This window comes from Pleurodeles waltl, chromosome 1_2, assembly GCF_031143425.1.
Source record: "Pleurodeles waltl isolate 20211129_DDA chromosome 1_2, aPleWal1.hap1.20221129, whole genome shotgun sequence".
NCBI classification, from domain to species: domain Eukaryota; kingdom Metazoa; phylum Chordata; class Amphibia; order Caudata; family Salamandridae; genus Pleurodeles; species Pleurodeles waltl.
This window is the reverse complement of record NC_090437.1, coordinates 110421177-110447519: the sequence shown is the minus strand read 5'-3', so window position 1 is coordinate 110447519 and position 26343 is coordinate 110421177. Positions and strand designations below refer to the sequence as shown.

At 43.7% G+C, this 26343-nt stretch overlaps 1 protein-coding gene across 4 annotated transcripts in view; it reads left to right on the top strand.

Annotated features, from left to right (window-relative positions):
• The window catches only part of NRG1 (neuregulin 1), a 1391739-nt gene that overhangs the window by 1263100 nt on the left and 102296 nt on the right, over positions 1-26343 (top strand). For all 4 annotated transcript variants that reach the window (XM_069236759.1, XM_069236756.1, XM_069236750.1 and 1 more), the window contains one exon: positions 1120-1246. In XM_069236759.1, coding sequence (XP_069092860.1) covers positions 1120-1246 — 127 coding nt within the window. The remainder of the gene's footprint in view (positions 1-1119; positions 1247-26343) is intronic.

Sequence of the window (26343 nt, the reverse complement as noted above, 5' to 3'; positions counted from 1 at the left end):
TGTATCTTTAAAAATACACTGTATGAAATTGCATTTACATGGTGTTTTGAGAGAGGAGGCCATGAGAAATGCAAACAAATGATCACTGGATGATTGTACCTCATTTAAGGCATGTGTACTTACAAGTTCTGCTTCACTGAGATAAGTATATTCTATCATCGGGGTGAAGGTACGCTACAGCTCTCTGTTCTGTCTGTCTAGGCCAGCGAAAATAAGATGAGAACTAACACTTATGCGTCAACTGTTGTGCCTGTAGTGCTCTTTCCACTGATGAGTGGCAACTGCTGCTGGTCTCCTTTCAGGAGTGGGCCATGGGTGCAGAATAGCAGGTCCCACGGCTGCTTCCCAGCATTGCACTTAACAGTAACACATTCCTGTTCATAAATCTGTCTGGCAACTGAGAAGACCGCATCAGTGGAGCGTGTGCTAGGGATAAACTCAGGGCATATGTTCATTTAAATCCATACGAATAATCCCTAGTCTCAGCTAAGTAATTGCTGCAGTATGCGCGGTCAGTACTATGTAATGACAATCCTCCTTTCAGGTTTAGCTCTAGGGGGGCGGGTGCTTTGTCAGTACGTTACCCCATCACATGGTTGCCCAATGATTGTTTGTAGCTGCAATGCTAAAACCATACATTTTGAGGCGATACTATTAGTTTTCTGTTACCTGTGAATGTTTAGTTGCAAAGTTATCTTCATTTTCCACATCTGTATTTCTGCCTGAATTTATTATCTCGAGGCCTTTACATTTTAACTATCTTTCTGTTATCTTTCATTTTATCCAAGTATTTAAAAATTAAAAACTTCGAGGAATTGCATAATTTTTCTAAGATGTGGACCTTGTTACACTATTATGTTTATCATTACTCTTTTTTTCTGACATGGAGCCTACATTATAGAATTAGTGCATCAGTTATGTGCCTTGTGTCTTTTAAAGTAGGAAAAAAGGCATGACATGCCACACTTATGATTATATTTTCAGTATCACAATAACTTGTATTTGTTCAGCAGAACACCCTACTTAATTAAACATCTTTGCTCATTTATAGTTAAATAGCTTTGATAAAATTAAATAAGTAATTCTGATAGATACATTTATTTTCTCTTTTTTCAACAGGAAGCAACGCAAAAAGCTGCATGATCGTCTTCGACAGAGCCTACGCTCTGAAAGGAACAACATGGTGAACATGGCTAATGGGCCTCACCATCCAAATCCTCCGCCAGAAAATGTCCAGCTAGTGAATGTAGGTTTTGGCATCCTAAATAAAAATGACGAATTGTATACACTTAAACGAATTATCCTCAGTTCTCTTCTGCCCTCCTTACCAACGTGCTGAATCCTCATTAGCCTAAGAAGCCAAGTTTCATTTGGGTAGAATTCTGTAACCATTCCTCTCCATTCAGTCTTCTCTGTTATGGCTCTGAAATGAGATTTCATGAAGCAGTCAGTAAGTTTTTACTCATTTAGAGTTCCTCGTAGTCTGACTCTCTGGTAGTAAAAACAACTGGCCCATGATCAAGAAAATTGACTTCATTGTGTCTTTATTAACTGTTATCTTGTATCCTGAATTACCTACGACATAGACATGCAAGTAAATTGTATGTACAGGGGAGTTAAAGAAAAGTGTATGTATGGGTGGAATATAATTTACCTGCGAAAACACCTGCAGTTGGCTACCTCTACCACATTTTCTTAACATCTGCCAGAAGGCACCTCAATTGAGTACAGGTGATCTTTTCGGACCCAGACAGTAGATAGCAATTTAGGAGCCCCATTTTAACAGATTTATTCTCACAAAATTGCCTGCTTTGATATGACACTGAACCTATCTTGAGATTTGACACGTGGTTACCCAGATGTAGTCATTTCGTAGGTAGAAAACTCTTCTGATAGATAAGGAGCATGAAAATCGCAGCAGTATGAGGTTTACAGATCGAGATAGAGATTTCAAATTAGCATTTGTGAATTATCTAGTTATGTTAGCTCATGTAAAAAAGAAAAGACAATCGTTCTAAGGTTTGGTATTGCTCACGATTAGAAAACATTAATTTAGAGCAAAATAACACCCTAATAACAGCTCTTTGTGTGAGAATGCATCGAAGTTGACTGCGCAATGTAATTAAAGCAGGGACCCACAGTTAGAAAATGAAAACAAGAAATTATAGGATTTTCAGGACCTCTAATATGTTCTCTACCAATTCAACTGCACTGTTAGCACATACTGATAGTGGTTACAAAGAAAGGACAAGAAGTGAAGGAATGGTATTCGATCGTAAGCACAGAACACACTAAGTAAATTATATATATATGTTTTTTGTCCTCATAATAATGCTCTACTCCAGCAGGGGACGTCATAGGTATGTATCTCTGGGTGAAGACCCCCAATGTCAACGGGCCACCACCTATTCGACACACACAGCCCCCCCCTCTCTCCAAACTAAACCATTGACAAATTATTACGTGACCGAAGAATCCATACACGCTTGTCAAATAGTCTCATGCCCAGACATAGCCCGGTGGATAGAGGTGAGCTTAATCACCGGACTATATAAGTCAGACCCGTTTATCCCAAAAAGGTTAATTACTTGACAACTATTTTCCCAAATAGACCAGAATTTATCTCTTTTACTAGGGGAACCAATACATTCCAGGCTGCACATATGATTAAGCGACGCCACCCACTCCTCGACTGTAGGAGGTGATGGCAAAACCCATTTTAAACAGATTTTGCGGCTAGCCAACAGCATCAACACAAACAACAAATACTCGTATTGCATGAGGAATTTCCTGCCCAGAGTCTCTTCATTAATTATCCCAAAGATTATCATCGAAGGACTTATCTCCACTTCTGAACTGAATATTTCCTTGAGTATTTTTTCAGTATCTCCCAAAACTTCCCTAACTTCGAGCACTGCCAGAACATATGAAGGTCATCTGCCCTATCATCCCCACAACGAGGGCAGCTATTTTTTGTCTTTCCTAAAGCTGTCAATTGCACCGGTGACCAATACACCCTATGCAGTGTAAACAAATGATTTTTCTTCATAGAAGCAGATTTAATAGTAAACTAAAGTCTAGACCATGTTGTTTCCCAAAGGCTAACAATATCTAAAGCTGGAAAGTCCTTCCCCCACTTCATCACCAGGAGAGACTAACCTTCTTCCGCCGCTTCCAGGAGCTCCTGATACCACAGGGCAACTTCTTTGTAAATAGATTTCTGTAATAATTTCTCCTCTCAAATACACTTCCCAGCTCCTTCTTTCTGAAGAGTATTAACCCAACTAACCAACTGATAATATTTAAACTTAGAAATTGTATTTCCTGCTTGTTCCGTAAATGTGGGCCAAGGTACCAGCTTAAAATCCTCTATAATTTGCCCCCATTTTGTCACCCCGTTAGCATCGGCGGAAATGATAGCTTATTCAAAAGACATTCAGGGGTACCCGGTGAGTCCCAAATGGGTGCAGAGCAGCTATAATAAGCAATCCCTAAAGCACCACAAATCAGTGACCAAATCTTGCATGCATCCTTGAGAATCTTTAGGCCAACCTTCTTCAAATATCTCAGATGGCCGAATTTATATAAGAAATTATCGCCCGCCTTCAAAAGATGTTGAGTCATACCTTTCCAAAGAGATGTATACTCTGATCTATTGTTCAAAAGGATTCTCATATTTTTTAACTGAAAGGCCAGATAATATTTGTAGAAATCTGGTGCTGCGATCCTCCCATGTTCTTTCTTTTTGCATAACATTTTCCATGCTATTCTTATTCCCTTAGATGCCCATACAAATGCAGACAAATCCCCCTTTAATTTTTCAAACCAACACGCTTTAAACTCCAGTTGGATAGCATTAAATAAAAAGGTACATTTTGGGAGAATAATCATCTTTAAAATATTAGACCTTCCAACTAAAGACAGGGAAAGACCTGCCTACTCCTTGAGGAGTTTTTTAGTATCCGCCCAAGCTCTATCAAAATTAATCTTTGCCACTTCCTCAAAAGTAGCCATAACCTGAATCCCCAAATATCTTATCTCTTGCTTAACTAGCGGGCTATTATATGCCATATTCCAACACATCATTTCTGTCTTCTCTGGATTTATAGAATAGCCTGACATCCTACCGAAATCCTCTATTAACTAAGTGATACTGGGAAGAGAGCCAGCCACATCTCTAGTGTATATCATGAGGTCATCTGCATACAATGCAACTTTCTTTTCCCAACCACTGCTTTGAAAAGTAAGTATATTATAGTTTGCTCTAAGTAGTGATGCCAACTATACAAATTAAAAAGGAGAGGGGATAATGGGCACCCCTGATGAGTCCCTCGCCCAATCCTAAACTCTTGTGACAACTTGTCATTAACCAATATTCTAGCTGTTGGACACCTAATCCGGGCCTTAATTGCCCTAATAAAAGTTTCTCCAGACTTATAGGTTTCCATAGTAATCTGCAAAAAAGACCAGTTGACCCGATTGAATGCTTTAGCTGCGTTAAAAGCAAGGACCTCCAACGGAGCCCCCTCCTGAAGTGCCAGATCCACTGCAACCAATAAGTCATGAGTGCGTTCATGAAGTTATCTTCCTTTGATGAAGCCCTTCTGGTCCGCATGCACCAGACTACCGACCACTCTCTCAAGTCTTCTGGATAAAATACAAGTATAAAGTTTATAGTCGGAGTTTAGTAACAAAATAGGTCGGTATGACATACACTGAGTCGGGTCTTTCCTAGGTTTTAAAAGCAGGCTAATTATGGCTTCTTCCCATGATTTTGGCACTTCCATACCTTCATAGAAGACATAATTAAACAATTCCAGCAGGATTGGAACTAACTCATCCCTAAGTAGACTATATAATTCGTTTGGAAAATTATCCGGGCCAGGGGCCTTTCCTGTCTTCAAATTCTTAATTGCTTCATACACCTGTCTTTCCTCTATCTTACTCCCCAACTGCTGCTGTGCCAACTCATCCAAACCAGGAAGATGAATTCCCTTCAAAAACTCTCTGACCTGCTCTTCTGAGACCCCTAAATCATCTGTGTAAAGTTCTTGAAAAAAGGAGGTGAAAGCCTCTTCTATCTCTGAGTCCTCTGTGCAAAGACGACCCGTGGGCCCGGATCAAATCGATGTAATATAATTCCTCGTACTGTCTGTCTTAGTTTCCTAAGCTAAAAGCTTTCTACAGCCTTCCCCATATTCATAATTTGCATACCGACTACTATCCCATCTTCTCCTATTTTTATTTTCTAGAAACAATTCCAGATCTAAATTGGCTTTCTCAAGTTGAGCTTCCAAACAACCCAACTCATGTTTATTCACCAACTGATGAGTATTATGCACTGATTCCTGTAAAATGGCTAAACAGATTCTGAACTCTTCAGTTGCTCCCTCTCTTCCCTATGCTTGTAAGCAGCCAAGTTAATAAGTCTGCCCCTAATATATGCTTTATATGCATCCCCCACAAACTGTAAAGTGGCAGATCCATTGTTCATGGCAAAATATTCTTTAGTATCACACTTTCAACCCTCAATAATCAGCTCATCCAGGAATAAAGCCCGATTTACGGTCCACCTAAATTTAGAAGGCTGTGTATTAAATCCAAGATGTAATTTTACCGCTGAGTGATCTGAGAGATGGGTGGGAGCCTGCCCCACATAGTTAACCTTTCCACATAGGCTACTGTGTACTAAAGAAAAAGTCTATCCTAGATCGATGACCGTACTTCTTATTATTATTTGTGAATCTGGAGCCTTCTCCCCCCTTCCATTGCCAAATATCAACAAGGTCAAGGTCTACCATAGCCTACTTCACACAGGATCGTGTTTTGGGAGAATTAGCCATTCCTCGGGAGGTAGATTTATCCAAAACAGGATCTAACAATACATTAAAATCTCCTCCCAATAGAACTGGATATCTAGCTGTCAGTAAATGATTATATAAACCCTGAAAGGGTGCCGGGTTGTCTATATTGGGACCATAATATCTGGCTATTGTAAACCAGAATCCAAGCAAACCCAATTCCCCAATCAACCATCTATCTTTTGAATCTGTTATTACATTCCCCCCTTTGCCCTTGTAGACTTTTTAAAAAGGATTGCCACACCTTTAACCACACAAGATTGATTGGTACTTGCACTATAGCCCACCCAAGTTATGTGCTTAAGAAAGCCTTCCCAGTCCTCCCGCAATAGGTGGGTCTCCTGAAGAATAACTACCCCCTCTTTATTTTCAAAAATTCAAAAGATCTTTCTCCTTCTCCCCTTAACCCTAAGGCCGTTAACATTCCAAGAGAGGATCTTCAACTGGGAGGACTCATTACCCATAGAACAAAAAGTCCCACAAGCCCCACGAGCCCCTGCCACACCTGAATGTAAGATATCTGAGGACGATTATATGCATATTTTCCTTTCTTTTCCCCAAATACCCCTACACCTAGTGCAAAAAAAAAAAAAACCTAAAAAAAAATATATATCCTGACCCCCTTGGGGATCCCTCCAATCGCTCTCTGGGAGAAACATAGCGTTACCCCATTTGAGCTCTCCACTGGACCCGAGGGAGAAGAAGGAGAAGATATTAAAGGTTATGTAATTTCTTTGATTAGAGATGCTATTCCGAAATTAGCTCATCTAAATAGAAGACATTCAAAGAACTCATCGAGATCCTTTCAAGAGAAATGTTGGAAGGAAAGTCCCTAGGAAAATATGATTAAACTTTGGTACATACTCTATTAAAGAAAAAATCCTTTCTGAAGCCCTTAAAGCGGGCAGTTTCTCAAAGGGAGACTGGTCTTTTCATTTACGATCAGACATGTTGAAGGCAACTTTAAATAGACAGTGGGAGTTGGGGAACTGCATGCAGGAACTTAGGTCTTTAGGTGCAATAGTCTAGCTGAGGTTCCCGGCTGCCCTGCAGATTATGTGAAACAATAAAATGCATAACATTAGGGATCCTAATGAAGTTCGTGCTTTTATAGAACAGATTAAGGCATCACATAAGACTAAGTAAATTATATATTGACTAAGCAGAGTCATCTTCCAGACAAATGTCTAATGTGATGCATTTGTATATGAGTGTCAGCTTTTAAACCTAATGAACGTGCATTCATCTAAAATGTGCGGTGTCTTTTAGTCCTTTATGAACATAATCTGTGCGCTCTAAACCAATGTCAAAATTACCCGTCTTCACAGGCTTTTCAAGGGTAGCTTATGTTGTTCAGGACATGAAGATACTACATCAACATGAGGAGGAGGAGATGGACCTGGAGAGGTGACCACTCAAACTTAGAGAGCAAGTCATCTGGATGCCTCTGGCGACTACCTCACTCCAAAAAGGGGCTTATTGATGTGCTCCCTACACAACTACAAAATAATTATCTTAGAAAAGTGGGAGCTGTAGCAGCCATGGTTGCTCAATTCAAACCATTAGGGCCTCACCAATTTTGCTGCTGAGAAACGCCTAAGTCACAAATGTTTTGGTAGTTAAAGGCACCTTTAAAAGTTACCAATGGCAGCAAGAGATTAGATGGAGTTTGAGTAAAAAAAATGGATGGGTTTCTGAAACCAACCATTGATCCCCTAAATAGATGGATCAGAATACACCAGTTCAAGATCACTCAACTTCAAACAATTCATTCAGAGGTAATAAATCCTCATGGAGGCCTATTCATTGATCTAACTTCTAATGTCAAGAGAAACCATTGCTAGCTGCAGGGCACACAAGCACGACCAGCCTCAGACCAGCATCTGCTTCCAACTGTCAACCAGCGTTCTTTAGAGCTCTGACTCCACACCAGCGTTCCACTCACGGTATCACAAGCTGATGTGATGTTGAACCAGGAATACTACATTTATTCTTTTCTTATACACCAAACATTTTATATAATAACATTAAAATAAATAAGATACAAAAATATTCAAAACCCACCCCCTAAATTATATAGAACACAATCAACATTTACATGTTCGCAATTCTTTCCACCATGAGAGTATAGCATCTTGTTAGGGCCTTAAACCTTATGAATGCTTATATGGGTTTCTGCTGCAGAGGGTCTAAGAGATGATAAGCTAGGAGATAAAATATAACCTATATAGATCAATAAAATAATTATTGAAAAACCTATCTTAACCAGGTTGATTCAAAATTCATCTATAACTGACCGAAAGATTATGTTGACATACACTCCTCCACACAGGGTGAGACTCATTTTGCACATGTTGACAGCCAGCCTTCGGTTTGTGTTCAGGAATCTTTTCCACAATTTTTCCTTTGCTCAGAATTAGGTTATGACATACCCTGTTGGAGGGATAATTGTTTCTTCCACAGTCTTGCTAAATGATTGTAAACAATCTTCTTACTGCATTATGAACTTTTATGCAGGTCAAGTAGAAAAGCAACCTGAATCTCCAACACAATCCTATTCACTGTTGCAGGAATGCATTTACGTCATGGAAAGATATACACTTATGACCATGACAGCTCAGAGCAAAACAAAAAAGACAGAAAAGAAAGGAAAAAGAGAAATGTATCAGTCACTATTTTCAAATTAAATACACATCTTCAGGCAAGCTTTGTGCACTGTCACTTTTTAAAAACAGCATTATTTTGAGTTTTACATGCCAGTGTTTAATTAGTAAAAACGCTTGCACAATCGTCCCATTTGATGGTTTGTAACCATCACAGATTTTTATTCACAGATACCTTCAGAGTTCACCCTCATCCTCAGTTGAGTATTTTCTCTGTTTTCGAGTTCTCTCTTTCTTTTAGTCTATTCTATTCTTTAAAAAAATGATCACTTAATTCTAAATCTTTCTTCATCTTTTCATTCATGTCTCTGTTTTTCTTTCTCAGCAACAATACCTTTATAGCTTTATAGACTGCTAGTTTGCATAAGAAGTAAACAACTACCATTAACACAGGTACTAATAAAGCTATGAGGCTTCCTCCTCCTGCTGTTTTAATCTAGTTGCCTATTGCAGAAACTCCTTTAGTGAAGCTGTGTACTAAACTGGTGGTTTCTAAAGGTTCCAAATCAAGTTTAAGATCAGAAATATTTTTAGCAAATTTTCTTACTCCTTTCAGGGAATATAAGGACATCAATTTTCTATCTTCACCATCTTGCAGGCTCCGCCCATTTCTGTGTGTAAAATGTCTAAAGCATATCTGATTTGCAGGACCATTGATCTAACCACTACTAGGTCTGTTTTCAACAAGCAAATCATCTGATGTACTAGTTGCCAGCTTGTCTGCTACAGTTGAAAGCTTTCTACTATTTTCATCATTTAGTACGACTCCTACTGCTGGTATGATAGCTCTAACTATGTTTCCCACTCAATTACACTGCGTGAGTATCTGTATGCAGGTGTTAATTTCAGTGCCTATGAGCTTTGTATATAATACATTTTCAGAAAGAGCAAGCCTAAACAGCAGATTACCTCCCAATTAGCTGGTGTTCTGAAAAAGCACTCTCTCCACAAATAAAAAAAGTCAGGTATATTAGGATCATCGTCTTGAAAAATATGCCTGTTCCCCCAGATAATTAAAAAACATGCTCAAAATGACTATTCCCTAAAAGTCTTTTTCTGTTTTGGATCCGTCTTTTAGACACACACTTTCCCCTTGTGTCTGTTTTTTAACTTTATGCTAGGAATGGACATTTTCTTACTCTACTCATCTTCTTTGCTCCATACGTTCTTTAAAACATCTTCATTTTTCTTAGCGGACCTTGCAAATTGTGATCCTGGCTCCTCTAGCATCATAATAATAGTTTTCTCTAATGAATTCATTAAACAAGTCAAGTTAGTGTCTTAAACCTTAACAGTGTCTACAAGGGGGCAGGGCTTCGGGCATCAAGATGGCAGTCATACTCTGAGAGTGCTCCGGACCCCTCCGTCATCCGCCACCATCCACGCTGCATACGGCTCCACAGGACTAGTATGGATGGTCCTGGCCCAATGCAGGGCATGCTGTGAGCCAAGTGGAGTTTTTTTTAGGCTTCTCGAGCCATGGAGTTGAGTGGTGGCGGGACCCAGGCATCGGACATACTCAAAATGGCGGCCGCCCGCAGGGCCTGAGCGGCACCAGGTGGGATGGCCTAAGCCCCAGAGAACCGGCGCAATGTTGGAGCTTGGAGGTCTGGGTGCCCCCCGGTGGCCTGGGGTGGCGGCAGTGGCCCGTGCGGCTGAGGGAGAGAGCTGAGCCGGCTCTGGGGCCGAGGCACCAGCCCCTGGTCTCGCCTGGGCCTGACGGCTTGGCGGTGCGGCCCTGAGGCACCTGATGTGAAGCGTAGCTCCCTCCTGTAGGGGCCTGGTGAGGGGTGCGGGAGCCCGGGGCTAGGCTGGCACGTGGGGCTTGCCCTGACTGCTGAAGAGAGGGGCAGGGGTTGAGGTGTGCCGTGGTGGTGTAGGCCCACCCCTGCCCGCAACCGAGTGAACTGAGCCCGCAACAATTAGTGGAGGTGCCAGGCGGGCTGATGAGAGGGCCGCTGCCATTCCCTTTGGCCTGGAGATGTAGTGGAGGCGGTGGAGGACCTAAGTGGAACTGCGCCCGGGTCATGACCGAGGCCCACCCGGCCTGCTGAGCATGGGGCTGGGGTTGGGGCTGGGGCTGGTGCGAGGCGTTGCCCCCGGCCCTGCCCGGCTGGAAGGGGATTGAAGCCTGCGGTAGAGCTGTGCTTGGACATGAGGGGCTGCCGTATCTCCCCTCCTTTGACAGTTTTATGGGGCCCGGAGGTGGCGGAGACCAGTGAGAGGTGCTGGGCCCAGGTGTCCGAGGGGGCCTGTGGCGGCAGCGTGAGGCTTGGCCCCCGGTTTGGCCTTACTTGTGGAGACGCGGAGACGAGAGGAGTGCCGGGATCTGGGGCCTTGTGCCAGGCCGTCCACAGACGAGTGGCTCGCTGGGGCCTGGGTCAATCGGGGCCTGGAGCTGTGGGTGGCTACCAGAGGTGCCTTGTGCTCCTGGGGACAGAGCACACTGCCTCACCTGCGCCTGGAGGCGTTTGACGACTGCGGACATCTGTTGGGAGCGCAGTGGGGCCCGCCAGTTGCTCTTTGCTGACTGACGGCTTCCTCCTCAGGAAGTGATTGCTGTGTTTCCCCGGGGACACTCCGCCAAGAGGAACTGCAGAGAAGCGCTGCACATGCTACTGTACCTGTCACTGGCCTCCCTAACACCATGGGGAGAGCTAAGCAGGTGAAGCCGTCGTCCTTCCAGCGTCGCATTGATAAATTTGCAGCCCAACGGGGGATCCCAGGAGGGACGCCACTGGAGACGCTGCCCGGGCGGAGGGCAGCAATGGCGATACAGATAAGATCCTTTGGGCCATACAGTCCTCCCAGGCAGTGGTTGAAAATAAAATAGAGGAGGTAAGGGGGGACATGACATTGTTAAGACGACCTCAAAAATTCATCGGCGCAACTTACAGAAGCTGAAACACATGTTTCTACAGTGGAAGATGAGGTTTGCGACCTTAAGACCAAGGTGTCCTGCGTCCTAATGCGCACCCCCCAGACTGCAACAACGCACAGACAATGCTGAAAACCACTCAAGGCGGAATAACCTGCGCTTTGTGGAGTTCCTGGAGACATCAGAGGGCCCCTGACCCTGCCGTCTTTCTCGAATACCTCAAGCACAATGCACATGCAAGGCCCCCGTCCTATATATACCCTCCGATGAACATCCCAAACGCTCCATGACATGGGCGAATGTGGGGGCTCCCTCGGTTTTAGGGCCCCATAGCTCCCACTAACATAATCTTGTGGAACGTCAATGGTCTCCTGGATAAAATTAAACGAACAGCTGTATTGCGACAGGTGCAGCGCCTCCGTCCCTCAGTCCTACTCCTTCAGGAGACACACTTGATGGGAATCGCCTGCCCATTCCTGGCCCGTTATGGTTTTGACCGAGTATTCCACTCAGGATACACCAGGGGAGCCAGGGGGTGGCGATACTCATGCACCCCGACTATCCCCTAGTGCTGCAACAGAATTGGTTGGACCCACAGGGGAAGTTCGTGGCATTGGCGGGCAGGGTCTGTGGCCACACTATCAATTTAATCAGTGTATAAGAAATCAGAACCCACTCCTTAGAAGAGGCAAAACAGATTTGGCAGGCCTCCCAATCCCGGATCTATAGCTGGGGGACAAAAACAGTAAACTTTTTTACTGGCTGGCAACTAACCCGAGGATGGGGCGGGTGATCCCTTAAATATTAGATGACCGGGGGTCCGTCTATATGGAACCGCAATTGCATGGCCTTTTCACAGAGGCATTGGAGAGAGGGGCCTTCCCCCACGATCTAGACCGGGCCACAATATTGGTGCTGCCTAAGACTCCGCCCCCCTCTACATCATGTGCTGATTATCGACCAGTATCACTTATTAACAGCGAAATCAAGATCTTAGCTCACATATTGGCCACCCGCCTTAAGAGAACCCTACGACATTTGATTCATCCCTATCAACGCAGCTTCATGCCCACTCACAGCACCAGGCACTGTTTACGGAGGCTGCATTTGGCCCTGACACACAGATATGAGCTCTGAACTGGCCCTCCTCCTTATCGATTTCGAGAAGGCGTTAGACACAGTAGATTGGGGTTATCTGGATGGTGTCCTTCGCAAGGCGGGGCTGGGAGCCCCCTTTCGGCACATGGTCCGCCTCCCATACTGAGCGCCAACTGCCTGTGTCTTGGTGAACGGCAGACTTACCAAGGTTTTTCCCTTTGGGAGGGGCATAAGTCAGGGCTGTCCCCGTCCCCTCGCCTCTTCGCCCTAGCCATTGAGCCGCTTGCTCAGATGATCCGTAGAAACTCCTTCATAGAGGGGTGACGGGGAAGGGGCGGGAGCGCATCGCACTCTATGCAGATGATGTTCTGCTCTATCTATCGGGGCTGGAGTCGAGCTGTTGCGCATATCTAGAGAGGCCTTGGGCCTTAAGGTAAATTTCAAGAAATCCCTCCTTGTCCCGTTATTGGAGTCTCGTGACTAGATTGACTGGCAGCAGACCCTCCCCATCCGCTACCTAAGTTTTACGTACCTGGGCTTAAAAGTGGCACTCAAACTGAATTTGACCTGGGCCCTTAACCTTATCCCTCTTACTCGAAAAGTGAAGGCGGAGTTGGGGCGATGGCAGACGCTGCCGCTCACTGTGATGGATCGCATTGCCCTCTACAAATGCTCATTTTACCCCGATTCTTCTATATTCTCTAAAACCTTCCCCTCTGGCTCCCTTGCCAATGGTTCAGAGAGATGGACAAAATGGCTCGCTCCTTTGTGTGATGTGATAGCCGTCGAAGCCTAACATGGGAGACATGCCAACGCAATGTATGCGATGGTGGCCTAGCCATTTCTAACCTCTACTGCTACTACTTAGCTGCCCGACTCCTCATCATCAATGACTGGCTCTTTAGGGGATGGGATGACCCAACTGATCATCTTGAGCTATCCACAATGGGGTGCCCATGCCTCATGAATATGCTCTATGGAAGCCCCATCCCTACGACCATCCCCAAAATTACTAGCCAGGTCCTACATAGTTGGTGGATCATTCAGAAATTGGCAGGGTGTTGGGGCCGAATCACACAACTTACCCCCCTACAGCGCGGACAGTGGCTATGGGAGTTTGCCAATTTGGAAGGCTTTTCAGGATGGGGCAGCATAGGCATAAAAACGGTAGGAGACATCTGACAAAGCACACACACAATGTCCTTTCAGCAACTTCAAGAAACATATGCCCTGGCCCAGACACAGTTTCATAAATTCCTGCAACTCAGGCATGCACTGAGAACACACATTGATGATGATACCCCCATACCTGAATTTAGCTGGAGGAATCGCTCAAATCTACCACACACTCGTGATAAATACCTCCCCATCCCTCCAACCCCTGCAGACTCGCTTGGAATCCTGGATTGGTCCCCCAGACGAAGACGACTGGTGGGACACACTGATGGCACTGCGAGTCCTTACAATCTTGACTAGATTGCGCAAGGTACAGACGTACTACCTGCACTGTGCCTACCTGACCTCGGCTAGGCTTTTCCAGGCCAGGATCAGACTGGACCCTTGCTTTAACAGGTGCGCCTATTCACCAGCTGACTTCTTCCATGTGGTGTGGTTCTGCCCTCTAATCCAACAGTACTGGGCGCAAATCCTAAATGATGTCTCTGTACTGTTGGACCTCTCACTGGTCTCCTCCCCCAAGATGGCCCTGCTGGGAGTGAAGGAAGGAGTTGGAAATTCCTGAGCAATCCGAAAACTGGTGGGCACAGCTCTGCTAATTGCAAAAAGAGACATTGCTGGACTCTGGTCCTCTAGGACTCCTCCTTCAGTGCAGCTGTGGAAGAGGGGCATGGACTGCTGTGCCCAAATGGGAAGACCCGTCTGTCAGGCAAGGGGTTGCGAGGGTAAATACCATAAGATCTGGGATAGATGGCTGGGACTTAATTGTATGCAATCAGTACTTGCTTGAGGTTTGGTATGGATCTGTTTATTTGTATACCTGCATTAGAATGTGTAAGTGAGAATTTGAGACCTGTCTTCCTGTATGTGACATTGTTACTGAAATACCTAATAAAAGTTGGTTTATGAAAGAAAATAAAAACAGTGTCTACAGGAAGGAAAGGTCTAAAATAATGCCAAGCTGTTTCCATTTCTTTTGCCCGTGGGTGTAAATTCATGCTTTTCATTAATAGTACCTTAGAGAGACTCATGTCAAAGTTAGAATAATAATATTCAAAGTGTCTTTGTCTGTATACTAAGGTAAGCAAAATACTGCATGAAGTAGCGTAAGGGAGGGAAATATGATGGTATGCCATCTCCTCATCAGCCGATGAAGGTAAGGGTGCACATAAGTCTTTCACATCAATAGCTCATGTATATTCTTGAACTAATCTAGAATAAACGTTCCCTCAGTATTCTTCTTTCATATAATCTACAGATGAGGCTTGTAACTCATCCTCATCTGTCTTAGGTTTTGATGTCATGTTAGTGAATATAGATATAAATTTCTCTATTTTGGGTGTAGAGTCTATCAGTAATAATATTGCTATGGCTAGTAAAACTGAGTGAAAATGTAACACCAAAAATTATCTTGCAACTATTTCTATTAAGATGTACGTTTGTCTACAGTCAGATTTTCAAAAGGGATAACAAAGCTAATATCTGTAATTTCAGTATGCAATAATCTTGACTATTCTTTTTACTTCTTGCAACTTGTGTTAGTTTATTGTAGCTTTATTTACAAAAATCTTTGTATAGTCTGCCATAACCATAGTTCGTGTTCTTCTAAAATGTTATCCCTACTCTTCTTCTGCTGCCTCGGGCCTAGATACTCTTTTTATCTTCCTAGCAACCTATAAAAAATGTTATTTCACACAGTACATTTAATGATTTTGTCAAAACTGAATTTTGCTTTAGACGGTTTCAAGGAGGTTAAGGCAATTCATTATTCCAGTAGAGCAGATCTGATATTGGGATGTTTAGCACTTGGTTCTTATATTAAGTCCATTCAGGTGGTGAATATCTACGACAAGGTCTCTGGCTCTTTTAGATTCTCTAAGAGCTTGTTGATCTCCTCCTGTATCACTGGTACTGCTTGCTTCAGTCTCCTCTGCAATTGTTGGTGGTATTGAATTAACTGACACACTTGATTTCAACTTCTTTTGATGGTGTGCTTTTGGCCATTTAACATAATGGACATATCTTTTTATCCTTGATTCAGTGCTTGTTTCTTCTCCTGGGTCTTCTTGTTGCTCTGAGTGTTTCAACTTACCCTCCAGCTTGGGTTCTTGCTTCCCTACTTTGTATGCCAAGCGCTTCAGTACCACTCTGTGATACATCTGACAATTGGATTTCTTCACCTGTCTGCAGGCTCCACCCCTTTCTTTTTGCTGTTGTGCTCCACAAGCTTGCGTAACTTGTACAGTTTGTGGTGGTACACTCACCAGTGTTCTAGGTTCTGATTCATAGGACACTATTTCTTCATAAGCATCTCTGGTTCTCTGGGTATGCAAACCTCTGGATAGGGGCCTTTCCGCCATGGCTCCAGAAAGTACTTTCTCACATGCTTTTTGACAAGTACCCAGTCGCCTGGGCACAAAGTGTGGTACTGCTCTTGGTTCAGATTTGCTGACAACTTCGAACTGTTGAGAGATAGAACACACAACATCAGCTAATTCTTTGCAGTAATCGATTACCATGCCATTTGTTATGTTCACTAGTGCATTTGCAGGTACAGCAGGCAGTCTCATGGCTCTCCCCATTAGTATCTCCTTGGGGATAACCCATTCTTCCTATTGGGTGTACTCCGAAGACTCATTAACACAAAGGGTAAAATATCAGGCCACTTCAGTGATGTGAATGCACAGACTTTTGCCAATCAAGATTTAATTGTTCCATTGATCTGCTCTAGAATGCCAGATGCTTCAGTTCTTTAACTGCAGTGAAGCTTCTACTCCACTTGCAATGTTGCACACAACATCTTGATCCCCTCACAGGAAGTTCCTCAATCTGACTCCAGAGAAACGGGTATGGCTCAACAGCAGTTTAGCTATAGTGAGGCTGTAATTTCTCCTTGTTGGGTAGGCTTCCACCCATCAGGAGAATATGTACACCATAGCCAGGATAAATCTCAGCCTTTTACAAACAAGCATTTTGATCAAATTCATCGGCATTCTGTTGAAAGAACCACCTGATCTCCCTGTGTGACTCAGTGTAAGATGATGTTTGTTTCCCTACATTCATCTGTTGACATCTCACACAGAGATGGCTCAGTTCTTCTGCATTAGCTCTAAATCTTGGCTTAAACCAGTGCTGCCTAAAGGACCTGATCATAACATCCCATCTAAATGTGTAGGACTGTGGAAATGCTGTGTCATATAGGGTAGTAGGCTGTCTGGTAATAGTGGTCTTCCATCTGCTGAAACTCAAATGTCACTCAAATTCTTCCCACATCCTACTCTAATCCAACCCTTTTTTCTGCCTACTGTAACATTTTTTTGTAGTGTTTTCAATTCTTCCCACATATCAGCTGTAAACATCAACATTGAAAAGACAGTGTCTTACTGAGATTCATTTGTGTATGTTCCATTAAATGTACAAGCCACAATTGCACACTAGTGTGCCACCTTGTCTCCATATCTGTTGCCGACTATGGCATAACTACTGTTGCTCCAGTCTGCTGCACATTTTACAACAGCAGTTTCAGTTATGATTTGCAAAGCCTCTAAGTTTCCTTCATGTTACCATTGAGTATGGGTGAACCAGAAGATGTCTTGAAGCCTCTTTGTGACCATAACTAGCCAAAGTCATGTACTACACCTATCGTTAAATATATTCACTTGCATTTGTGCTGTCAAGCTGCAAGCTCTAATAAGAGAAATTCATTCTGCAACCTGCGCTGAGGAAACTGCTTGAAGCCACGAAGCTTCTACAATCTCTTGTATTGTGCAGACATCATAAGCTGCTAGAGCCATCGTTTGTTCTCAAACATGAGCCATCTACAAAAAGGGCATGATCGTGACTAATTCTTTATATCAAGTCTTGGCTTGGTGCATAAACCTGACATCTAGGTAATTGTGTTCACATCTCTCTGATGTTTCTTTTTGAGGTAGTGGTAATAAAGTACTTGGATGATTCAAAACCTGACATCTCCAGATCGTCACGTTCCTGGATGCCAGAATCTTTTGCTCATATTTTGTGAGCCTTGAGCTGGTCATATACTGGGTTTTGGTTCTCGTAAGCAGAATCTACACTGAGTGAGGGACCATAACAGTTAAAGTATGTCCCATCACAATGCTTTCATACCGCTCTAGGCTGATACTGACAGCTGATTTGGATTTCAGGCAACCAGACAATCCTGTAGCAACAGGGTCTGAAGTGATTGAAAAATATGCTACAGGTCTCCTTGCATCACCAAGCATCTGTGTAAGCACTGGGAGAGTGCAGCCTTCCCTCTCACTGCAAAATAATGTGTAACCTTTTCAATAATAAGGCATTCCCAGTGCTGGGGCACAACAGAGACCTTCTCTCAGCTCTACGAAAGCTTTCATATATTCATTGTCCCATGGTATCGTATCAGTCATATCTCTGTGTGTCAGCCTAAATAAAGGCTTTTCCACCAAGGAAAAGTTGGGTACCGACAGTCTACAGTAGCCGACCATTCCCATAAACATTCTGACTTCTCTTTCTGTTTTTGGAGGACCCTTTTGCAGTATGGCCTCTACTCTTTCTCGTGACACTTTTCTTGTTTCCTTTTCAAAGATATGTTCCAAATATTGGACTTCTTTCTGCCAGTATTTCATTTTGGTCGGGGTACTTTATGTCCTTTCTCGGCCAAGTGATTCAACAAAGCAGTGGTGTCTTGTTTAAAATATTCTCTTGTCTCTGGTCCCACCAATAGATCACCAGTGTACTGAACAATGAATGAGTTCAGTCCACGCTAATACTTTCTTTCAAAATACAAATGAGAATAGGAATTGGCTACCCTCATGTAATTGAATCAAGATGATAACTTGACAAAGGACCACAACATTGAACCTCTCTGCTGTGCACAGAATTTGATAAAGAATGTTGGCTGGATTCGATACCACAGGACAACATGGGATTACAATATCATTAAGTTATCTCAAATCCTGCACTACCCTACGTTTTGGATTGGGCTTCTGTAATCCCATTATCGGTGAGTTTTATTGGCTCCTAATTATCTCTTTTAGTATTCCTTTTGGTATCATGTCCTCAATTATTGATGTTTTCCCTGCTATTATTTGTGGAGTCATGTGATAGGGTGATATTCTCTGAAAGAGAGCATTAGGCCTAACTGTGATTCAGACTAGTTCTACACCTTTGATTAGTCGGATATCTTTTCCTGACAAATCCCATACTTCTGGGTTTACTATCTCTTTTAAATCTGTAGGTAATTCCTGTGCTGTTATCAGTGGGTAGAACCCTACTGCTGCTTGTTGAGCCAGTTTGAACTCAACATCCTCGTGATGGGTCTGAAATCGACCCCATTTGGATTACAATAAATTGTACAATTTAACTTGCACAACAAATCACATCCCAGAAGGTTTACAGGACTTTTTGTCTCAAAGGAACCTATTGTAACAGGTATTTCTTTGTAATTGGATTAGTAAATACATTTATTTGTAACACCTACAACTTAGATCTTCTTTCACAAGAGGGGAAGGTCTGAGACTTTCGCTGTTCTAACGGTGGAATGGGTAGCACCAGTGTCAATAAGAAATGACACTTGGTGGCCATTTACCTCACTTTCTACAAATGGTCCGCTCTGGTCTGCCTCTAAGACTGCGCCAAGTACGCAATCTGCTTCCCCTCTCAGGCACAATCATTGTGAAAGGTCTGAGTCAGAGCTCTATTATTAAACAGGGAATTGTTGGATCGCTTTCTGATTTGAAACCTGCAAGTCATTTTCGTTCACTCAGGGCATCAGATTCTGATTCAGTTTAAAATTACCTATATTTTGCTGTACCATAGTGGCTTGTGGCGCTTGCATAATTAGAACTTGGTTTTACACAGGCTCTTGCATTTAAAGTACGGGTACGTATTGTGTTTGTACCTGGTATCTTTCCTTCGTTGATTTTTTGTTTTTTCTATCTGGATTGAGTCTACATTTGCTTTTCTAATATCCGACCTTGTTATAAAAATGACAATGAGTCATTTTCTTCAACTTTGCAACATCAACATCAGTACTCGGATCAGTCAGAATTCCTCGACCTCTACCCTGTGAAGCAACCACATTTCCATGCACACCATGCATATTATTCTGAAAACACCTCCCACTGCACCACCATTTCCCGCAAACTAATGATTCTGAAAACCTCTTTGTGCCAGCATAATCTTTTCCCTAGGCTTTCGCTACTTCATTTCCTTTTTTGTCACTGCAATACTTGAGTACTTCAGGATCTCATCCAGTGACTTTGTTTGCCAACAAATCACATTCTGCTCTATATGCTGTCTGATTGCAGGTCTCAAACCAAGTACAAATTGCGAAATAAAAAAAACCCATATCATTCGGCTCTCGGAGCGTTTGAACTGTATACTGCTGAAATGCTTTCAACAACCTCTCATAATACTCTTACACAGATTTCTTCACTCCCTTGTTGAATCCTGTTCATTCTAACATAATCCAAATCCTTTGGAGGAACTCTGCCTTTCGGGAAAGTAATCACCTTATTGTACATCTCTATCACAACTGGAGATTGTTAGAAATTGGGTCTCTAGTTGGCAGAGGTATTCACCCTGTCCAAGTAGGGACCACAATCCTAGTCATGGTAAGTCACAACACAACGTAAATTATCCTGTACTCACCTTCTGGTAGCTTGGCACAGAGCAGGCAGGTTTAACTTAGAAGGTAATGTGTAAAATATTTGTGCAATAACTCACACAGTAATACAGTGAAACACCACAAAAAGTACTCCACACTAGTTTAGGAAAATATATATTATTTATCTGAATAAAATAAGACCAAAATGACACAAACTCAATATGCACAAGTCAAGATATCACTTTTTTAGAGGTTTAAGTAGTCTTACTCCATAGGAATCAATGGATGTATCTGTTTAGCACAAAGTACCTAGGATGCTTCATACATAACAGCGCTGTGGGGCCGCAGAGGGGGTGAGGCATCAGAAAATAAAGCAATGCATCAACTTTTCTGGTGTGGCAAAGGTGATGTGTTGATTCTTTCCTCGCAGGAAGGAGATGCATCGATATCCAGTCACTCAGCCTCAGTTCGTTACTGCAGTGACAAATTGATGTCCAGGGATGATGCGTGGAAAATCCAAATGTGCTGCGATGATGAAACATATAGTTCAATGGCATCTGTCGCTGTAGATACGCATGTTTTGCATAGCTCGCCATCTGGTGTTGGGCCGGAGTGTTACAAGTTGTTTTTCTTCTAAGAAGTCTTTCGAGTCACAGGACCGAGTGACTCCTCCTTTTGTCTCCATTGCGCATGGGCGTCGACTCCATCTTCGATTGTTTTTTTTCCGCCATCGGGTTCGGACGTGTTCCTGTCGCTCCGAGTTTCGGAACGGAAAGATAGCTAATTTCGGAAGATTTTCGTCGGTATTGTTGCGTTCCGGATCGGCATAGTTAGATTCAACACCGCGTCGAAAGATCGAAGAGCTCCGGTGCCCTTCGGGGTAGTTTTTCGATCCCCCGTCGGGGCCTGGTCAGCCCGACTGCGTGCAGAAGAACGCCGATGGAACGGACCCCGTTCCGTTTCTGTCCCAAATGCCACAATAAATACCCCTATACAGACCAACACTTGGTCTGCAACCTGTGCCTGTCACCTGAGCACAGTGAAGACACCTGCGAGGCCTGTCGTGCGTTCCGGTCCCGAAAAACACTCCGAGACCGTCGAGCCAGGAGACTTCAGATGGCGTCCGCGCCGACAGCCCACCGAGAGTTCGAGGAACAAGAAGAGGAAGGTACCTTCTCGATCCAAGACTCGGACTCCGAAGGATTCGACGATACACAAACCGTGAGTAAGACGTCGAAAACCACTCAGAAGAAGATTTACAAGGCCCAGGGGACGCCACTGCCACCAGGCCATGGCTCGACCCATAAATTCGGTGACCGACCGTCGGCACCGAAAAAGGCCCAAACAGTGCCGAGATCGTCCGACTCCGGTCGAGACACCGGCACGCAGCCTTCTCGGGACCGAGAAAGTGCTGGAGACAAGCATCGACACCGAGATACCGGTGTAGACACGGCTCGACGCCGAGACAGCGGCCCCGAAGAAGATCGACGCCGAGAGGTTTCGGCCCGAAAAAGAAAAAAGTCACCTCGGAGCCAAAAAAAGATGCAGACAGGGTTTCGGTGCCAAAACAAACTGCAACCGACCCAGCTTCAGGCTCTTATACAGAAGAGCACTCGCTAACCTCCCAAATGCAAAAGCATAGGTTTGAGGAAGAGCTACAATCAACTGATGTGGACCATACGCAAAAGCGTATTTTCATACAGCAGGGGACAGGAAAAATAAGCACCCTTCCCCCTATTAGAAGAAAGAGAAGGTTGGAGTTCCAAACTGAACAAACACCACAACCAAAAGTGGTGAAAAAGTTACACCACCACCCTCTCCTCCGTCTGTGATTAACGTCTCACCAGCACAAACTCCATCACATTCCCCAGCTCACACCACCATGAGCCAGGGTGACCAAGATCAAGACGCATGGGACCTATACGACGCCCCAGTGTCAGATAACAGTCCGGAGGCATACCCTACAAAGCCATCTCCACCAGAGGACAGCACTGCGTATTCTCAAGTGGTGGCTAGAGCAGCACAATTTCACAATGTAAGCCTCCACTCAGAACAGGTCGAGGATGATTTTCTATTCAACACACTCTCCTCCACCCACAGCTCATACCAAAGCCTGCCTATGCTCCCTGGTATGCTCCGGCACGCAAAAGAAATCTTTAAGGAGCCGGTCAAAAGTAGGGCAATCACACCAAGGGTGGAAAAAAAGTATAAGGCGCCTCCTACAGACCCGGCTTTCATCACTACACAGCTGCCACCAGACTCTGTCGTTGTAGGAGCAGCTAGGAAAAGGGCAAACTCCCACACATCTGGACATGCACCACCCCCAGATAAACAAAGCCGCAAGTTTGATGCAGCTGGTAAGAGAGTCGCAGCACAAGCTGCAAACCAGTGGCGCATCGCTAACTCTCAAGCACTACTTGCGCGCTATGACAGAGCCCATTGGGATGAGATGCAACATCTCATTGAACATCTGCCCAAGGACCTACAAAATAGGGCAAAACAAGTGGTTGAGGAGGGACAGACCATTTCCAACAACCAAATCCGCTCCTCCATGGACGCTGCAGATACAGCTGCACGGACAATTAATACATCTGTAACTATCAGAAGGCATGCATGGCTCCGAACGTCTGGATTTAAACCAGAGATTCAGCAAGCAGTTCTCAATATGCCTTTTAACGAAACAGAACTGTTCGGTCCACAAGTGGACACAGCGATTGAGAAACTCAAAAAAGACACAGACACTGCCAAAGCCATGGGCGCACTCTACTCCCCGCAGAGCAGAGGGAATTACAGCACATTCCGTAAAACACCCTTTAGAGGGGGGTTTCGGGGTCAGAGCACACAAGCCAGCACCTCACAGGCAACACCGTCCAGTTACCAGGGACAGTATAGAGGAGGTTTTCGGGGACAATATAGAGGAGGGCAATTCCCTAGGAATAGAGGAAAATTTCAAAGCCCCAAAACCCCTACTACTAAACAGTGACTCACATGTCACTCATCCCCTCCACACAACACCAGTGGGGGGAAGAATAAGTCATTATTACAAAGCATGGGAGGAAATCACTACAGACACTTGGGTTCTAGCAATTATCCAACATGGTTATTGCATAGAATTTCTACAATTCCCTCCAAACATACCACCAAAAGCACAAAATTTGACAAAACATCATTCCAATCTCCTGGAGATAGAAGTGCAGGCACTATTGCAAAAGAATGCAATCGAATTAGTGCCAAACACACAAATAAACACAGGAGTTTACTCACTGTACTTTCTGATACCAAAGAAGGACAAAACGCTGAGACCAATCCTAGACCTCAGAGTAGTGAACACTTTCATCAAATCAGACCACTTTCACATGGTCACACTACAAGAAGTATTACCATTGCTAAAACTACACGACTACATGTCAACTTTAGACCTCAAGGATGCGTATTTCCATATACCAATACACCCATCGCACAGGAAATACCTAAGGTTTGTATTCAAAGGAATACATTACCAATTCAAGGTACTGCCTTTCGGATTAACAACCGCACCAAGAGTCTTTACCAAATGTCTAGCGGTAGTCGCTGCACACATCAGAAGGCAGCAAATACATGTGTTCCCATATCTAGACGACTGGCTAATCAAGGCCCATTCGTTAATAGAGTGCTCAAATCACACAAATCAGATCATACAAACCCTCTTCAAACTAGGGTTCACCGTCAACTTCACAAAATCCAACATTCTGCCGCGCAAGGTACAACAATACCTAGGAGCCATAATAGACACATCAAAAGGAGTAGCCACTCCAAGTCCCCAAAGAATTCAAAATTTCAACACCATCATACAACGCATGTATCCAACACAAAAGATACAAGCAAAGATGGTATTACAACTCCTAGGCATGATGTCTTCATGCATAGCCATTGTCCCAAACGCAAGACTGCACATGAGGCCCTTACAACAGTGCCTAGCATCACAGTGGTCTCAAGCACAGGGTCATCTTCTAGATCTGGTGTTAATAGACCGCCAAACTTACCTCTCGCTTCTGAGGTGGAACAACATAAATTTAAACAAAGGGCGGCCTTTCCAAGACCCAGTGCCACAATACGTAATAACAACAGATGCTTCCATGACAGGGTGGGGAGCACACCTCGAACAACACAGCATACAAGGACAATGGAACGTACATCAAACAAAACTGCATATAAACCACCTAGAACTTCTAGCAGTTTTTCAAGCACTAAAAGCTTTCCAACCAATAATAGTTCACAAATACATTCTCGTTAAGACAGACAACATGACAACAATGTATTATCTAAACAAGCAAGGGGGGACGCACTCCACGCAGTTAAGCCTGCTAGCACAAAAAAATTGGCGTTGGGCAATTCACAACCAAATTCGCCTAATAGCACAATTTATACCAGGGATCCAAAATCAACTCGCAGACAATCTCTCTCGAGATCACCAACAGGTCCACGAATGGGAAATTCACCCCCAAATTCTGAACACTTATTTCAAACTCTGGGGAACACCTCAGATAGACTTGTTTGCGACGAAGGAGAACGCAAAATGCCAAAACTTCGCATCCAGATACCCACACAAACAGTCCCAAGGCAATGCCCTATGGATGAGCTGGTCAGGGATATTTGCTTACGCTTTTCCTCCTCTCCCTCTCCTTCCTTACCTGGTAAACAAACTCAGTCAAAACAAACTCAAACTCATATTAATAGCACCAACTTGGGCAAGGCAACCCTGGTACACAACGCTACTAGACCTATCAGTAGTACCCTGCATCAAACTGCCCAACAGGCCAGATCTGTTGACACAACACAACCAAAAGATCAGACACCCAGATCCAGCATCGCTGAATCTAGCAATCTGGCTCCTGAAATCCTAGAATTCGGGCACTTACAACTTACCCAAGAATGTATGGAAGTCATAAAGCAAGCCAGAAGGCCATCCACCAGGCACTGCTATGCAAGTAAATGGAAGAGGTTTGTTTGCTACTGCCATATTAATCAAATACAACCATTACACACAACTCCAGAACATGTAGTGGGTTACTTGCTTCACTTACAAAAATCTAACCTGGCTTTCTCTTCCATTAAAATACACCTTGCAGCAATATCTGCATACCTGCAGACTACCTATTCAACTTCCCTATATAAGATACCAGTCATTAAAGCATTCATGGAGGGCCTTAGGAGAATTATACCACCAAGAACACCACCTGTTCCTTCATGGAACCTAAATGTTGTCCTAACTAGACTTATGGGTCCACCTTTTGAACCCATGCACTCCTGCGAAATACAGTTCCTAACCTGGAAGGTTGCATTCCTCATCACCATTACTTCCCTAAGAAGAGTAAGCGAGATTCAGGCGTTTACAATACAAGAACCTTTTATACAACTACACAAGAATAAGGTCGTCCTAAGGACTAATCCTAAATTTTTGCCAAAGGTTATTTCACCGTTCCATCTAAATCAAACAGTGGAACTTCCAGTGTTCTTTCCACAGCCAGATACCGTAGCTGAAAGGGCACTACATACATTAGATGTCAAAAGAGCATTAATGTATTACATTGACAGAACAAAGAACATCAGAAAGACTAAACATCTATTTATTGCATTTCAAAAACCTCATGCAGGAAACCCAATATCAAAACAAGGTATAGCCAGATGGATAGTTAAATGCATCCAAATCTGCTACCTTAAAGCTAAACGGCAGCTGCCCATTACACCAAGGGCACACTCAACCAGAAAGAAGGGTGCTACCATGGCCTTTCTAGGAAACATCCCAATGCAAGAAATATGTAAGGCAGCCACATGGTCTACGCCTCACACATTCACCAAGCACTACTGTGTAGACGTGTTATCCGCACAACAAGCCACAGTAGGTCAAGCCGTATTAAGAACATTATTTCAAACTACTTCCACTCCTACAGGCTGAGCCACCGCTTTTGGGGAGATAACTGCTTACTAGTCTATGCAAAACATGCGTATCTACAGCGACAGATGCCATCGAACTGAAAATGTCACTTACCCAGTGTACATCTGTTCGTGGCATCAGTCGCTGTA